Source organism: Perca fluviatilis, chromosome 7 (genome assembly GCF_010015445.1).
Source record: "Perca fluviatilis chromosome 7, GENO_Pfluv_1.0, whole genome shotgun sequence".
NCBI lineage: Eukaryota > Metazoa > Chordata > Actinopteri > Perciformes > Percidae > Perca > Perca fluviatilis.
The window spans coordinates 5,196,710-5,214,900 of NC_053118.1; the positions used below are offsets into that span (position 1 = coordinate 5,196,710).

General features: G+C 39.0%; 1 protein-coding gene across 1 annotated transcript; it reads right to left on the reverse strand.

Annotated features, from left to right (window-relative positions):
* Positions 1-3,791: 3,791 nt before the first annotated feature.
* Positions 3,792-5,549, reverse strand: LOC120561869. The gene has a single exon (XM_039805187.1). It carries the CDS (start codon positions 5,547-5,549, stop codon positions 3,915-3,917), a length of 1,635 nt encoding a protein of 544 aa, XP_039661121.1. The 3' UTR covers positions 3,792-3,914.
* Between the last annotated feature and the right edge of the window lie 12,642 nt (positions 5,550-18,191).

An 18,191-nucleotide genomic window follows, 5' to 3' on the forward strand; every position in this document is an offset into this window, starting at 1 on the left:
GTTACTTTAGTTACTCGCACATTCATCTGTTACGCTTTAGTTACTAGTTACTTTAGTTACTAGTTACTTTAGTTACTCCACTACAATCATCTGTTACAGCTTTAGTTACTAGTTACTTTAGTTACTCCGCTACATTCATCTGTTACAGCTTTAGTTACTAGTTACTTTAGTTACTCCGCTACATTCATCTGTTACAGCTTTAGTTACTAGTTACTTTAGTTACCTCCACATTCATCTGTTACAGCTTTAGTTACTAGTTACTTTAGTTTCTCCTCACATTCATCTGTTACAGCTTTAGTTACTAGTTACTTTAGTTACTCCGCTACATTCATCTGTTCCAGCTTTAGTTACTAGTTACTTTAGTTACTCCACATTCATCTGTTACAGCTTTAGTTACTAGTTACTTTAGTTACTTCACATTCATCTGTTACAGCTTTAGTTACTAGTTACTTTAGTTACTCGCTACATTCATCTGTTACAGCTTTAGTTACTAGTTACTTTAGTTACTCCACTACATTCATCTGTTACAGCTTTAGTTACTAGTTACTTTAGTTACTCCTACACATTCATCTGTTCCAGCTTAGTTACTAGTTACTTTAGTTACTCCTCTACATTCATCTGTTCCAGCTTTAGTTACTAGTTACTTTAGTTACTTCGACATTCATCTGTTACAGCTTTAGTTACTAGTTACTTTAGTTACTCACTACATTCATCTGTTACAGCTTTAGTTACTAGTTACTTTAGTTACTCGCTACATTCATCTGTTCCAGCTTTAGTTACTAGTTACTTTAGTTACTAGTTACTTTAGTACTCCTACATTCATCTGTTACAGCTTTAGTTACTAGTTACTTTAGTTACTCCACACATTCATCTGTTACAGCTTTAGTTACTAGTTACTTTAGTTACTCCGCTACATTCATCTGTTACAGCTTTAGTTACTAGTTACTTTAGTTACTCCGCCACATTCATCTGTTCCAGCTTTAGTTACTAGTTACTTTAGTTACTAGTTACTTTAGTTAATCCACATTCATCTGTTACAGCTTTAGTTACTAGTTACTTTAGTTATCTCGCTACATTCATCTGTTACAGCTTTAGTTACTAGTTACTTTAGTTTCTCCCTTACATTCATCTGTTACAGCTTTAGTTACTAGTTACTTTAGTTACTCCGCTACATTCATCTGTTCCAGCTTTAGTTACTAGTTACTTTAGTTACTCCGCTTACATTCATCTGTTACAGCTTTAGTTACTAGTTACTTTAGTTACTCAGCTACATTCATCTGTTACAGCTTTAGTTACTAGTTACTTTAGTTACTCCACTACATTCATCTGTTACAGCTTTAGTTACTAGTTACTTTAGTTACCCCACTACATTCATCTGTTCCAGCTTTAGTTACTAGTTACTTTAGTTACTCCGCTACATTCATCTGTTACAGCTTTAGTTACTAGTTACTTTAGTTACTCCACTACATTCATCTGTTACAGCTTTAGTTACTAGTTACTTTAGTTACCCCGCTACATTCATCTGTTCCAGCTTTAGTTACTAGTTACTTTAGTTACTCAGCTACATTCATCTGTTACAGCTTTAGTTACTAGTTACTTTAGTTACTCCACTACATTCATCTGTTACAGCTTTAGTTACTAGTTACTTTAGTTACTCCACTACATTCATCTGTTCCAGCTTTAGTTACTAGTTACTTTAGTTAACTCGCTACATTCATCTGTTACAGCTTTAGTTACTAGTTACTTTAGTTACTCCACTACATTCATCTGTTACAGCTTTAGTTACTAGTTACTTTACATTCAGATTTATGCACACACACACACACACACACACACACACACACACACACACACACACACACACACACACACACACAACACAACCACCACACGCAAGCCGGATAACTGAAAGAGATCCAGGACATGTTGATCTGAGATTCCAGGTATTGCCACGGTTAGGTGTCCAGCATGAGTTACCACGGCGATTGAACCCGGTAACAACTAATCCACCGGTCGGGTTGAACCTGAAGTTAGCTCGTAGCAACCAAATCCGCTAAGCTTCGTTAGTCCAGGCCTCTGGTGGAGGAAAGGCCAAAGGTGAAGGACTGTTAAATCCTGGGGCCTGCCGATCCAGAGATACCATGTGCTGCTAGTTCACTTCCTGTTTTGTTGTTGCTATTTTGAGTATAGTTATATTTTGTTGACATCTTTTAGAAGGCCCAGATATTAAGTTCTTGGTTTATATTGTTTAGCATTTTTTAAGGTTAATAAAAAAAACTCTTTCAATGAAAACTCCTGTTCTCCTCATTGCTTTGTCCCTGACATAAAGATATATACAACAACAATGGACTTTGTTAAGAGTAAGAAAATAGTGCCGAGTGCAAAGGGTTCTGGAATAAATATGAGATGATTAATGTAAGCAGTTTCTTTATGAGGTAGATGATATGACAGTTTATTAACAGTGTGCTTAGATTTATATTTGACAGTGATGATATTTCCATGTTATTAAACTATGTAAACTATAAAGGATGTATAATTTCCAGCTCCAGTTAGTTTCTTTCACCACCTGCTGGTCAAAAGGAAACATCACAGCTGCTTTATCTTCTCCCTTCAAATGAAGAAAACTTTATTGACTTTAGAACACTTTTTAATAACAACCCAGTTTAAAACAATGAAACAATCAGCATAACAACCAATAAAATAATAAATAGAAACAGAGAAACTCACTGAGACAAAAGGAGTCACCAAATAAAAAATGTTCAAATCCTCTTTCTGATTGGATAATAATCTTTGTTTCACATCGTCAGTTATCAGACTCCCCAAACTGATTATCTTCTGTATTTATATAATAATAATAATAATAGGAGGGTTTCTGATTGGCTGATCATTTCTTGAGGTACTGAAACATGAAAGGAAACATTACCAAAAGGTGGAGAGTTTCTGTCTCTACATCCTCCAATTATTTTATATCAACAATGTTTGATATCAAAAACTAAAAATCACAAGTTTGATTGTGTTTGACCTGAACTTTAGACTGATTTTTTATGTATACATGTGAATATATGTGAGTGTTTCTAGTGAGGCAAGGACCATGTCTATAAAATAAATTGGTATAACAAAGACAAATTGTCATTTATTGAAGAAAGTTGAGCAGAAAGTTCAACAGACTCAAACAGCTGCTGATGATCCAGTGAAGACACTCTGAGCAAACTCATTTCAAACAGACATTTTATTAATATTTGACAGAAATCTGCATCAGTCAGGGTGTAATTTCATGAGGAACAACAGAATATAATGAGGGAAGTTATTTCCTTTTACATTGTTGTTATTTTGCTTAATTTCCACAACAAAGAGAAACATATAGACATGCATTAATATGGATTAACATGCACAGCACAGCGAGCAGTTAGGTAGTTTCCAGGAGGATGACTGGTACCTCTCCAGATACCAGTCCACACTCAGACAATATATATTTACTGTGAAGATATTTAATCACTCGAAATAAAACAAAGTACAACATAAATGGATTAACATGTTTTTGTCTTCTGAAATATTATAGCTAGTCATTAGGCATGAATACACATAATAACACCAGGGTATATAATATATAATCACATATATTAATGAATATGCATCAAATACAAACTAATTAACAAGAGAAGGAAACATCATGTTTAACTGCTTTATATGGATATTTATACATTATATGTCAGTGACGAGTTACTGTCCCTACACCAGTTATTCTGTCAACATCACACTAACATCAGAATATATAACATGCCTTGCATTGACTGAACAGTCATTACAGAGGGCTCTGTTTTCATTAATAACACATTAATGAAACCTTAATGAAACACATTTGATAATCAGTGTACACCTCGTTTTCTACACAGCTGTCTGATCTCAGTGATCATCTAGTTCATCACAGTTTCAACTGCTGCTGCAAGTTTATTAAACCCGTATCGCACCAGTGCTTTGAATCCTTTACTTTTAGCTATTTTACTTAATATCTCTTTCAGTCTCTGTACCTTCCCTGTGTCTCCTTTCTCCTTCATCTTCTCAATCAGGAAAGCCAAGTGGTCATGAATGGACAGTGAATTAACATTCAGGGCCATCTCCTCCAGATTGACAACATGCTGAAAGGACTCTTCCAACCACTGATCTTTGTCTTGCTGAAGTTCTTCCATGATTTTTTTAAGAGTTTTCAAAGTGCTTCCTGCTTTTTCCTTCACATCTTGCGTGGTCTTCTGAACTTTCCTTGTCTTGGTCACATAGATCCAGGGGTGTTTGACATGACTTGATTCATCTGAACATATACCCTCACAGTCAATGCATTGTTCTTCCTTCACATGAACTGATGCAGGACACTTCCCGGTACATACAGTGCAGCAGCCATCATTCATGATCACACAGTGTTCTGGATACCAGGCCAGTGTGCATGGGTAGTGACAGTTCTCCTTACAGACAGTACAGCAGACAGCTCCTCCATAATTTAACCCAAGTGCCCACCACCTCCACTCTCGGTCGACTTTTTGTTTAACTCTGTAGGGCTCATCAACTTCTACAGTGAACTTCTCATTGTTTTTCAGACCATCCTGAGTCTGTTGGATTTCTGTCTGTTTTAGATCAATCAATTTGATTCTCTCCTGCAGGTTGTTGATGCAGGCTGTCAGTCTGATTTGTGAATGTAGCACTTCAACAGTTGTTATCAGGTTCTGAGGGGAATTTGTATTCAGGAAATTAGTGAATAGACGTATTTGGTCTATTGTTAAGACCCATGCACTATTTAGAGCAGCGTTATTTTTCTTAGTTTTCAGTGTTTTCTGGCGGTTGTTGAACATAAAATGAACAGGCTCTGCATCTTCATCTTTGGCACATTTAATGTTTGTAGCATCAAGAGCTTCCAGAACATTTTCAGCTGCCACACCATCTGAGTGTGTGATGAGGGCGACAATGTTCTTCTCTATGTCTTTTCCAAACAGAGAGATCACTGAATCAAAGATGTACCTCAGTCGGTCATTCAGTCGATTGTCACTCCCTTTCATCACCAGACCCACTGCATTAATCTCATGAACTCCATCCTCTGACTGGAACAAGTCAAATAATCTTTCCATGATGTTCATGTCATGTTCGATCCCACCAGTGCTTCCATATCCAGGAGTATCGATGATGGTCAGAGAGTAGGGCAGAGTTTTATCTTCAAAACCAAAGATCTGGTACACGATCACATCTGATGTCTGACTTTCTGATTGACTTCTCTTCTTCTCCTCTACGATCTGAAACCAGACATCATCCTCCCACTCCACTCCCATGGCGTAGTTGACCAGAGCGTTGATCAGAGTAGATTTTCCTGCTCCTGTTTCACCAACAAGTAAGATGGTTTTGTTTTTCTTGTTTGGATTTTTTTCACCAAGAGTCATTCTTGTCAGAGTTCCAATCTTCTCTTTCTTTGGTTTCAGCTGGTAGACAGCAGGAGATCCTGGGGTAAGAACTTTGCGGGGGATTTTGTCATATTTGGAAGAGTTGTTTCTGTAGAAAAGTAAAGACATGAGCTCAAAAACTACTAAACAAAGAATGAAATGAAATAACATCACTCTACTACTGGGGCAAAACTATTTTACTTGGTGAATGCTCAAAACATGAAACTATCTATAAACTAAGCAGTTACACATCATCAGATATTATGTCATCATTCAAAACAATCAGCTTAATCAACAATTAATAACAATGAGCGCAATTATATCTTGAAATTTAGACTTATATTTAAGTCTAAATTTCATCACCTGACACTGCATCTGTACTTTAGAGACTTTAAAAAGCAATACTAGTAATATAATGATGTAATAATGTAATAATGCAAGTGACCATAACTAGGGTTTAATATTTTTCCCGAAATTAGATGAATCAGATGTCGGGGAAAAAACCACCCATTCCCAGGAATTTTGGTTGTTTTTTAGCCCAAGTAATGTATCGATATCATTCAAATATGCGTTCCCAAATCCCAAACTGACATTTTTATATTATTTGTATCATTATTAGGGCAAAAGAACACAGTTTATGTCCACCATCAACACAGTTTGCAATGATCAATTCTGCGCTGATCAATGATACGGTGCTGCAGCGTGACATCTGCTGCAGTCATTATGAAATGCCTGACTTGTCTCTGAAAATCTACGAAATTCTGCTAAAGTAAACCACTGAATGATTCCTAAACCATTCCGTTAAACGAAATCCATTCTGTGATGTTGAGATTTGTAAGCGCGGCAAACGGGAATAATCACTCAAAGTTAACCGATGTTTCTTTATTAGAGCAGGCATATTTCTCTTTGCACACATACAAGTTCAACTAAATTAAAGCCCCATTGTGTAACATTTGTAGTTGTTTATTATCAAAATCTGTATTGTCCTTCACCAACTTGTCCTTTTTCATGAATATTTATCACCACCATCAATTCCAAGTATTCCTATTGGCTGAAATTTTTATATTTGCGCGTTGCATGAACTAGGTGACGGCTCCATATTCATGCTCCATCTAGAAATATCACGTTAGCCGGTAAGGGACATACAGGACATACTGCTCCACCTTGTGTGTGTGTGTGTGTGTGTGTGTGTGTGTGTGTGTGTGTGTGTGTGTGTGTGTGTGTGTGTGTGTGTGTGTGTGTGTGTGTGGGACATACAGGACATACTGCTCTGCCTTTATGTTTTCTCTGTCACATGATAAACCCAAAGCTGCTGCTAATGCTGCTAATGGGTATTGTAGCTTCCCGGCCCCGGTGGCAAATTTGAAGAAGGAAACATGAAGGACCACACATATCTCAAAATCCAAATTTCAGGAACAGGAATCTTCTTCTTCTGCAGAAAGAAAACGAATATTGAAAAGAGCAAGAGACCGGTCATCAGAAAAAAAGAGTGAAACATTGAGCTGCTTTTGGACCCTAACCCCTAACGTAGGTCTAGATTCTGGGTTTAGTTTTATGATGCTGTGTTATTATAGGAGGAGGAGCAAGGAGAGAGAGAGGGAGAGAGGAGGAGGATGAGAGAGAGAGGAGGATGAAAGAGAGGAGGAGGAGGAGAGAGAGAGAGGAGGAGGAGAGAGAGGGAGAGAGGAGGGGGGAGAGAGAGAAGGGAGTGGAGAGGAGAGGAGGAGGAGGAGGAGGAGGAGGGAGGAGAGGAGGAGGAGAGAGAGGGAGAGAGGAGGGGGGAGAGAGAGAAGGAGAGGAGGAGGAGAGAGGAGAGAGGAGAGAGAGAGAGAAGGATAGAGTGCAGGAGAAGGAGAGAGGAGGAGGAGAGAGAGAGAAGGATAGAGTGTAGGAGGAGGAGAGAGGAGGAGGAGGAGGAGGAGAGGAGAGAGAGAGGAAGAGAAGGAGAGAAGGAGGAGGAGAGGAGAGGAGGAGGAGGAGGGGGAGAGGAGGAGACAGAGAAGGAAAGGAGGAGGAGAGAGAGAGGAGAGAGAGGAGGAGGAGAGGAGAGAGGAGAGAGAGGAGAGAGAGAGAGAGAGAGAGAGAGAAGGAGGAGAGGAGAGAGAGAGGAAGAGAGAGAGGAGAGAGAGAGGAGGGAGGAGAGAGAGGAGGAGGAGAGGAGGAGAGAGAGGAGAGAGAGAGGAAGAGAGAGAGGAGAGAGAGGAGGAGAGGAGAGAGGAGGAGGAAAGGAGAGAGGAGGAGGAGGAGAGGAGAGAGGGAGGAGGAGGAAGAGAGAGGAGAGAGGAGGAAGAGGCAGAGAGAGAGGGAGAAGGATAGAGTGTAGGAGGAGAGGGAGAGAGGAGGAGGAGGAGGGAGGAGAGAGGAGGAGAGAGAGACAGAGGAGGAAGAGAGAGAGGAGGAGGAGGAGAGGAGAGAGAAGAGGCAGAGAGAGAAAGAGGAGGAGGAGAAAGGAGAGGGAGAGAGGAGGAGAGAGAGGAGAGGAGAGGAGAAGGAGAGAGAGGAGAAGGAGGAGGAGAGAGAGAGAGGAGAGGAGAGGGAGGAGAGGGAGGAGAGAGGAGGAGAGGAGGAGGAGGAGAGAGAAGAGAGAGAGGAGGAGAGAGGACAGAGAAAAGAGAGAGAGAGAGAGAAGGAGAGAGAGAGAGAAGAGAAGGAGAGAGAAGTGAGGAGAGAGGAGGAGGAGAATGGAGGAGAGAGGAAGACAGACAGGGAGAGGAGGAGAGGAGGAGAGGAAGAAGAAGCAAGGCCAGCATGCACAGACACAACACAGGCAACAAGGAGAAAGAAAACACACACACCAGAGGCAGCAGCGGATAGAGGCCCACAAGACAGAACAAATAAAATAAATACGAAACACAGAAAGTACACAAGGAGCACAGCACAGAATGGATCCCAGTGAAAGAATGGAAGGAAAAAGCACACAAGGAAAAGGAGGTGGAGGGAGGGAGAAAGAGAAAAGACCAAGGAAATGGAAAGGGGAAGAAAGACAAAGACACAAATAAAACACAGAGAAGAAAGAAAGTGAGACAGGAAGAAAGTATAGACAAAATAGAAGAACATGAAAGAAAGGAAGGACATGGAGAATGATGGACCGAAAATGGACACATTGGAAAGGCAACAAAACAGGAAATGGAGGAGAAATGGAATTGAAGGTGAAATAACAGAAGACTGAAAGAAAATAAGCTAGCATGATATAACAATACACAGAAGGAAAAAACCAGGAAAGGTTTGAAAGGAAGGAAAGGAGAGAGAGAAGGATGGAAATAGGGAAAGATTGGACAGTAGAAATAGCACAACTGGAACTGGAAAGTGGTGAACGAAAGAGAAATGCATTTGAAAGCGGGAGAGAAGGAACAGAAACGAAAATAAGAAATAGAATAAAATAGATGCGAGTATGAGTAAGTTGGAATAGACCTTAGATCTGACATGGACCCCCCCCCCCCGAAGTCCACGTGGTAATGGTTGTGCAGTGAGGCTAGGAGGGTAGTGAGAGAATAGTTACAGTGAAGGAGGGGACCCCTGGGGCACAGATCACAGGAACTGACAAAAACTAGAGGGGAAGAGAGGGAGGACTTCTCTTTAGGAGACTTTTACTGATCGTCTGAGAGTTCAGTGGTGCTGCAACAGCAAATAAAAAATAAAAAATAATTATCAGTGTATAAAAAAAACTGTCCCAGGTGATTAGAGAGCCCGTTATATTTCTAGTTAGTGTGGATTAAGAGTCCACTAGTTTAGTTAATATGTCCAACAAGGGAAACCTTCACAGAACAAACTATCAGACTAATAATCAACATATTACTCAAATATGGAGAATCTCAAACATACTGTCCCCAAAACAAAACCTCAAAGGTATCATCACAATTACAACAATATGTTCTAGTACTTATATAAGGTATCTGGTTCCTATTATTACTCCGTCTACAGGGAGGTAGTGGAGGCTAAACGCACGTAACGCCGTTTATGCACCTCCCAAAATTCGGAAATAGCGTTTACCCACCTCCAAAGTGAGTTTATCCACCTCTAAATTGCGGTATCCGCCTATAGTTCCTAAGCCATTTTAAATTAAGCTTATTTAGTTTTATAAGTTGTTAAACCTAAGATGAAAAATTTCATATTGGCGCTGCATTACTGTCAGTGTTGACCAATCTCTTCGCGGTGTTTGGTGTTTAAGCTCACAACGTGCTTCCAGGCAGCAATGCCTGGAAGGCACTAGGATTAGGAAATGGTTAGGTGCATAGATATATATAAAGCCTAGATGTCTTACGGTGAGTCTCTGGCGTCATCACCGGGCGGCCATCTTGTCACAGTCAAGCTTTCAGCCGTTCTGTGGTACCTGATGTGAAGGTGAGTGATCTGGACCGAACAGAAATACTCTTATCTTGCTGAAATCTTGACGGATTTACAAAACGGTTTGGTTTCTTACAAACGCTATTAACGGGCTATAATTCTGGATGCTTGAACATGTTGAAATTGCGGGTTCCTCTTTCTAAAACGACTTTAATCGTGCAGCATAGTTGTGTATCACGACTACTTCCGCAAGTTTCAAGGCTGGAGACCGCAATCAAGCTGTTCAATTATATAGGTTTTACTGACACCAATAACTATTTTATGACAACTAATCTTTTATCTAAATTACAATCTTTGTGGATGTGGTTGTAGTTATTAGCTGGCTAATAACAAGAAGCTGTGATGTGGTTGTAGTTATTAGCCTAGCTGGCTAATAACGAAGGCTACGCGTTACAGTTCAGCTGTTACCCAGCAATTTTACATCAGTGGGAGGGACATAATTGCTCAAAACGAGAGATATATGACAATATTATGATATTTGGGATAATCGTTAGCTAGTTACTTAGTGGATGTATGTACAATACAGGTCCTGTTACACAAGGAACAGCAGGGCTATGACATAATAGTATTACAAGGTTCTTGTTGACCCAAGGCTTTTTAGACAATCGCTGAATGTTTCTTTGGACACCTTTTTATAGCTAGTGTTAGGTTTAAAAAGTTTTAACCTATGCTTCGTTTTTGAAAAACAATATTTAATGTAGCCTGCAGCTAAATCTAATCAAGTAACTACACTAATTAGTATTTGTCTGGCTCACACCCGTCTGTAGCTTGTAAAGAATTGATTAGGTCATGGCTGTTATTTAGCATACTGTAGGAGACTCATTGTCCCCACAGGAAAGGTAACTTTGTCTCTTTTAGAGGAGCCATCCCCAGACGTGATTAAGACAAAGAACAGTATTGCTGTAGTTTGGAAACAATTGACACGTCTAGGTAAGATCCTGTGACCGGGTGTAGGTCACTCAGGACACTGATTGGGAGCGTACACCTTTTCTTTTGAGAGACATCTGACCAATAGGGAAAGATTTCATTTGAGGAACGACCCAGGTGCGGGGGGGGAATAAATGTGTGATCGGGGAAGGTCTGGGACTTCAATCTGTGACCGCAAGGGAAGCAAGTTGAAGTCCGCTGTCTACAGCGGTATTGTTTTGTCAGTCGCTTGGCGCAGACAGTGCATTCTGCTGCTGGCAGTGTTTTATGTTTTATTATGCTTTGACCGTCGGTTTTCATGTTGTTTTATTAAACCTTTTGCTTTACTTTCAATTCGACCCTAGCCACTCCTTTCTCCTCCAGAAATCAGAACGAACACGTCTTTTAGAGATTTCTTAACACAAGTTTAGTGTGGTTGTCTTATTCTAAAGTACATACATATGCATACATGATACATACATATGCATACATACAATTACCCCAAACATGATAATTTAGGTGTGTATTTTTGTCCTTACCGTAATGTTGAAAGAAGGAAAAAGGGTTGGAAATGTTGACAATAATTTATATGTCTGGGTACATTTCTCACACGTTTATAGGTTTCCCAAAACCGTAAAGATGAGGAGGCAGTGGGATCTTGCCCTAAGAAGGAACGTTTTGTTGTCTCTGACAGGACACTGCTCTGCAGTGAGCACTTCAGGAGGGAGGACTTTGACAAAACGGGGCAGAATGTCCGGCTTAAAGATGGTGCTGTGCCAACTATTTTCAACTTTCCAGCTCATCTTCAAAGGGTTGTGTATCATTGACCAACAATAATTCAAGGTGTATAATATTGATATATCAATATGTGATTAAATGTCACTTTAGTTTTTGGTACTGCAAGTTATATAATGTGTTGTTTATTACAGTACATTTTAGACACTCAAAACGTCTTTACTTATGTCCTAGAGTCTCTAAAAGTAGAACAGGAGTCAGAGCCTTCAGCTACCACGCTCTCCTCTCCTGGGGAACCAGCTTCCAGTTGTGGTTCGGGAGGCAGACACCCTCTCCACATTCAAGAGTAGGCTTAAGACGTTCCTATTTGATAAAGCTCATAGTTAGGGTTGGATCAGGTGAGTCCTGAACCATCCCTTAGTTATGCTGCTATAGGCCTAGACTATCGGGGGGATTTCCTATGGTGCACTGAGCTCCTGTCTTCCTCTCTCTCTCTGCACACATTCATGTCCCATTAATGCAGGTTACTAACTTCACTTCTTCCCCGGAGTTCTTGTGTTTTTCTCATCTTGCAGGTTCTCATCAATCCCTAGTGGAGCCTCCTGCCATGGTCCTGCTTGACTGCCATTGCCAATACGGTTGTTGCCATGCACCTCTCTCTCTCTCTCTCTGCTCTATTTGAAAAGTGTCCTGAGATAACTTTTTGTTATGAATTGGTGCTATACAAAATAAAATTGAAATTAATTGAATTTGTTTATCTCTATCCCATGTGTATACCTCAAAGTCTCTAGTAGTGTAGTTCTCTATACAGGGTGGGGATTTCAACATGCAGCATTTCTTTATGTATATTTGTAAAGGGAAATCAATTTTTTTGTTGCAAATAAATGTCACTTTTATAATAGTTTCAACTTTAAATAAATAAACATGTAGTAATTTAAATTTTTTTATGTAGTAATATTCATATTAAAACATATATATATATATATATACATATATATATATATATATATATAGACAAAAGTTTGGACACACCTTCTCATTCAATGTGTTTCTTTACTTTCATGACTATTTACATTGTAGATTCTCACTGAATGCATAAAACTATGAATGAACACATATGGAATTATGTACTTAACAAAAAGTGTGAAATAACTGAAAAAAATTTTTTTTTGATAACTCTGCAAACCCCTTGGTGTTCTCTCAATGAGCTTCATAGGGTAGTCACCTGAAATGGGTTTCACTTCACAGGTGTGCCTTGTCAGGGTTAATTAGTGGAAGTTTTTCCCTTATTAATAAAAAGCAAATGGTGGCTACTTTGAGGAATCTAAAATATAAGACATGTTTTCAGTTATTTCACACTTTTTGATAAGTACATAATTCCATATGTGTTCATTCATAGTTTTGATGCCTTCAGTGAGAATCTACAATGTAAATAATCATGTACAATACCAATACTTGTGGGTATTGTGTGTATATATATATATATATATATATATATATATATATATATATATATATATATATATATATATATATATATATATATATATATATATATATCTCATCGTTGCCATTCTGTACACTGAGTTTTAGTAGCCTATATATTGATTTAACATAAATACCTTGTGCGTGTGTATATTCATTGCACCTATCTGTTCTGTTTAATGTTATTTTCATATGAAAGTCCATGGTTATAATTATTCATAAGTAGGCCTAAGCAGTGTCATTTACTACATCTCTGACGTTTATAGCAAAAAACATTTTGAAAAATCGGTAGAAAATTGATCACGTTATGGTTATTTAAAAAGTAAATGCACCATTACAACACAATGTTATGAGTGAGCGAGCTGACTGTGGCAAGATGGCCGCCGCGCGGTGCGGATGTCGACTTCCATTGGCCAGCGCGCGGATGAGACATCTAGGCTTAAATATATATCTATGGTGCCTTGAAGTCATGAAGTCAATGGTCGCAGCCCTGCCTTGAAGTCAACGTTGGGGGCTTAATGCCGAGACATGGCAGGCAAAAACATTGTTTTTTTTTACAGGTCAATTTTGAGATTTTGGGCTATTTGTCTTCAATAACATGTATTCTTACAGACTTGTGGCGAAAAAAAGTAAAGAAATACACATTTAGGTCTTTATTTTACTACACTTTGTCTGTTAGCGTCGGTAGATTTCTCCTAAATTCAACAAAAGTTGGCGTTCTAAATCATCCCGCTGCTCACGTCGATCTGTGCACCCTGTCATGACAATAGCTATACTGTTCGGAAAGCTCTCTCTCCTGTGTAATGCTGTCGGATCCAAATATGGTCATTTCCTTTTCATCAGCAAAGGGGGATATAATTTTAAATGCGCAATCTCATTGGCTGATGCCAATTTCTGACAACGTGATTCGCTTAGAATGGTCACGTGACGCTCTGACATTTCCGCGGTAGTTCAGAATGTCGAAAGAAGTGCGTCAAAACGGTCAAAAATCACCTCATAGAAGAGCGAAACCAGTTCTTATTAGCAAGAAAATACAGGGATTACACACTAAGACAGCAGAGGATGACATGCCTTCACATAATACGTCGATGTTTAAACGGTCGTTCAGAAAACAGGAGTTCTCAGACAGCAGAGGTAATCAGACGCTCTCCCTCTCTTTCTCTCAGCAGTTCACAGAAATTCATAGCCTAGGCCTAGCCTACATGTCATATAGCCTATTAAATATGTAGGTGTCACATATATACTATTCTAATATAATTACTATAGAATACTAAACCAATCTGTAATTTTGGGATCCTAAGTGGTTGTGAGTCCCTCAGGCTGTGGCAGGCAGATCCATATTTAGTTGTCAGTGGAGCTGCTGTTCCCTCTCCTAGGAACTACCAGCTTCTCTTCTGGTGGTAACTTTTTTTGGCTATTTTTCCAAGGTGTAATTCTCTTAGTGAAGATACTTTTTCCCAGTGGAGGATGAAGTGCACCTCTGTTGGTGGTCACTGAGCCTGTCTCTCCTCTCTCTGACCTGTCTGTCTGACCCAGTAGGTGGTCACTGAGACTGTATTTAGTCAGGATCCGTCTCTTCTTTGTATCTCTGACAGTGTGAAGATAATGTGTCAAATAACAATTTAGTCTACTTTGTTTGCTTTCTCCAATGTTCTAAATATTGGTCTTTTGAATGATTCATCCCTGTGTTCACCGGATGTCCAGTGACAGTGCAGCATGGAGGCACTCAGAATGCCAACACATGCCTAACGGTTGGTTATATGGGCCCAGTGTCCCAAAAAACTGCAGCCAGTATGGCTATTTCTACATTCAATGAGGGTGCCTCTGCCATGCTGGCTGTGATGTAGAAATTGTGGCTTCAGAGCACAGACTGTTAATGCAATGAAGGATGACGACATGGTTAGGATCTCAAAGCCAATATAGTGTCCATTCCACCAGTGGAAAGTGGAGCCTTAAAAGTGTAAGCACAGCCAAAAAGTGAGACGACACCATCAGGAGATGGAGGAGGGCCCTACATATGGTACTGGCATGGATATGTAGACCGTAAACTAACTTTGGGGAACTAGGCTGTGTAATGGTTGTGTTGGGCCAGTTTGAAGTTTGTGATGTAATGGTCTTCAGTTGAAGGCCATGTTGATGTGTTGTTTTGGATGTTATGATCAGTGATAGATGAAGCAATAATGAGTTTTGGATGTTAAACAGTGTGATACATGGATCTTACTTGGACCCGAAGGGATATGTGTCTGTAATTTGTGGCTTTCATTAGAAATTAGTGGAATTTAGCTATAAAAATCTTTAAAGCCCGTTTTCTCAAAATGACTTTTCTCTCATACTCTAAGAACGAAATCTCCACTTCAGTAGCACCTTTATAAACCAAACTTTCCAGTCTTGTACCTATTTATATTATGAAGACAATTACAGAGGGATTTGTAAATATATTATTCCTAGCCTGATTTATATAACATTTTATTCCAAAAAACATGGCAAAAATCGTTTTTTTAAGGCTATTGACAGTATCTTCTGATTTACAGGATAACAAAAGTAGATATCCATAAATCCCTGTGTACTTTTTCCCCATCTAATATGTGAACACAATGAAAAATAATTTTGAACGTGGCTTTATCCAATACTCAGATTTTGTTTTTTAAAATATATGAAAAATTAGCGATATTTCATTAGATAATGCATAATTTGCATATTTAAACATTAAATTACAGAAAACTTGTAATACATTTTTTTCTCACCTTAATGTAACTAATCAACTGGCAGAGTTTCATGGTGATATCTGCTAGTTAAAAAAATGCCTATTCACCTGTAGTGTCTCGCCTTAAAAATGACACATAATGCTTAATTCCACCTTAGAAGTTGTACATTTGCATGTATATACATAAAAAGGCAATGAGTCTCCACTATATCCTTGCTCTGACCCTAGACTATCGATCTAGAAACTTAATTTCCTCATTTTGATTGCCTACTTACAAAAAACTAAGGGGAAATGGTCCAGTGCAAGATGGGCAATTTGGTGGCCATTTTGATATGCAAATTAGAAGGTCAAAACTAAAAATTTTGCTTGGGTACCATTTTTGGTGGGACTCCGCACCGTGGAAATATGTAAGGTAGGCCGGTTCCGACTTGTACCCATAAATGCTCCTCACTTCTTATAGAAGGCCTTTTTTCTGAAATCGTCTAGACTAACTGCTACTCCTCCTTTCACGGAGCTTTTAGTTACTGTGTGCCGATAGAATCCGAAAATCAGCTGTTACGCCACTGAGCTGGCCGTTATCAATATCTGAGATCATAGTGCCCCCTTTTTCTTTAACTCTCCTTCTCTTTCTTCTTTTACTAACACACACACACACACACACGACACAGACTAGCCGCATTAGCTCCCGAGCTAACGCGGTAGGCTAATCTCACACGTGGAATCCGCAGGGAATATATTTTACGTTCGTAAAAGAGCTAAACAGGAACTAGCTACCACATCGGCTAAGCATGCGTGTCGCCTAAACAACCCCGGCTTCTTCAGCTCCTCCCCGTGCACCCAGCACCACTACCGCCCTCTTGAGGCCAAATAGTTTTGTGCAGCTCACAGGAGCAGCCATCTTTGGAGTTGTTTTGGGTGTTTAGAACTACACCGACCGCCCTCCTTCTTCACTCTCTCTCACACACACACTACACACACACACACACACACACACACACACACACAGACACAGAAGTGTCCATGTTGCTTTTCTTTGCTTTGTTTTGGTTGTGATATTATAAAAAGGTATATGAGTTTATTATTGAAGAATTATTGTTTGGTCATCCACTGTAGATCTACAGTAGAGCTGCAAAGATTCTTCGATTAATGTTATTAGTTATCAAGTATTAAATTAATCTCCAACTATTTTGATAATCCATTAATCTGTTTGAGTCATTTTTGATGATAAAACAGGTCAACTTCTGTGATGTCAGCTTGTTAAATATGAATATTTTCTAGTTTCTTCTCTCCTCTGGGACAGGAAACTGAATATATTTGAGGCTTTGGAAACACTGATCCATATTTTAGAGACCCCACAACTAATACATTCATCCAGGAAATAATCCTCACATTAATTGGACAAGGAAAATAATTATTAGTTTCAGCTCTAAATGTATTACTCTCATCGTTTTAATTGTTATCATGAATTGAGCTACAATCCTCTCTTCTATCGCATCTTTTCTTATTATTCTCCCCTCATGTCATCAAAGTTTATGGAGTGAGTATTAGAAAAAGGTATATATCCTGTGTGTCTCATCAAACTTTAGAACATTGTGAACTGAGCCATTTTATAACCAGTAAAGACGGACGCATCAACATATTCAGAAGTTTAATTCTATTTTAAGTGTAAACTCTTATCCTTTTATGTATGTGAATATATATGTGTTTTTTTAGTGAGGAAAGGTCTAAGACTATAAAATAAAATGGAATATTAATTAATTACAATGAGAAATAGAGTTTTTCTGGGAAGTTCAACAGACTAAAAAGCTGCTGATGATCAGTGAAGACACTCGGAGCAAACTGGCTTCATCAAGCAGATGTTTTATTAATGATTCACAGAAAACTGCATCAGTCAGGAAGTTATATATTAGTTTATTTATCTGCAGAGAGGGAGGAGGAGGCTCTGGGGTCACATGGTTTCAAAAAAAACACTCTGTCTTCAAATAATCAGTAAAACCAGAGGGAAAGGAGAGGGAGGAGTTCTCTTTAGATAAGACCTGTATTGGTGTATTGCAGGTCGCAAAAAAAGGACGCTCCCACACACAGACACCCCCACAAAGGTCTTTGAAGATTTTAATGTCACATGATTTCACAGAAACAGTTTGACTTCAAACACACACACACACACACACACACACACACACATACACACACACACACACACACACACACACACACACACACACACACACACACACACACACACACACACACACACACACACACACACACACACACACACACACACACAGTTAATATTTGATGAGTTGGGTCTGAATGGGTTGTTTTTTTAAACACATTTGTGAGAAACTCTACGGTTGTTTGTGTCAAATACATAGATGGATCATATAAAAGAATAAAGGGCAGATATGTGTCATGAAGTCGTTATCTCCAACACTGCTTACTTTATTCTCCTTTCACTTTCTGTCACAGCTGACACTTTTACTGTTGCTCCCTGTAGGATGATTAAATATAAGAAGGTGAGAATAAACGGTAATCAGGCATCTGAAATGTACAAATGTAGGTATAAAATATGTATGTTAAAATACATCAGTACA

Excerpts from the sequence above, each read along its gene's own strand:
- LOC120561869 (XM_039805187.1), bottom strand. The coding sequence starts at position 5,549 with ATGTCTTTACTTTTCTACAGAAACAACTCTTCCAAATATGACAAAATC.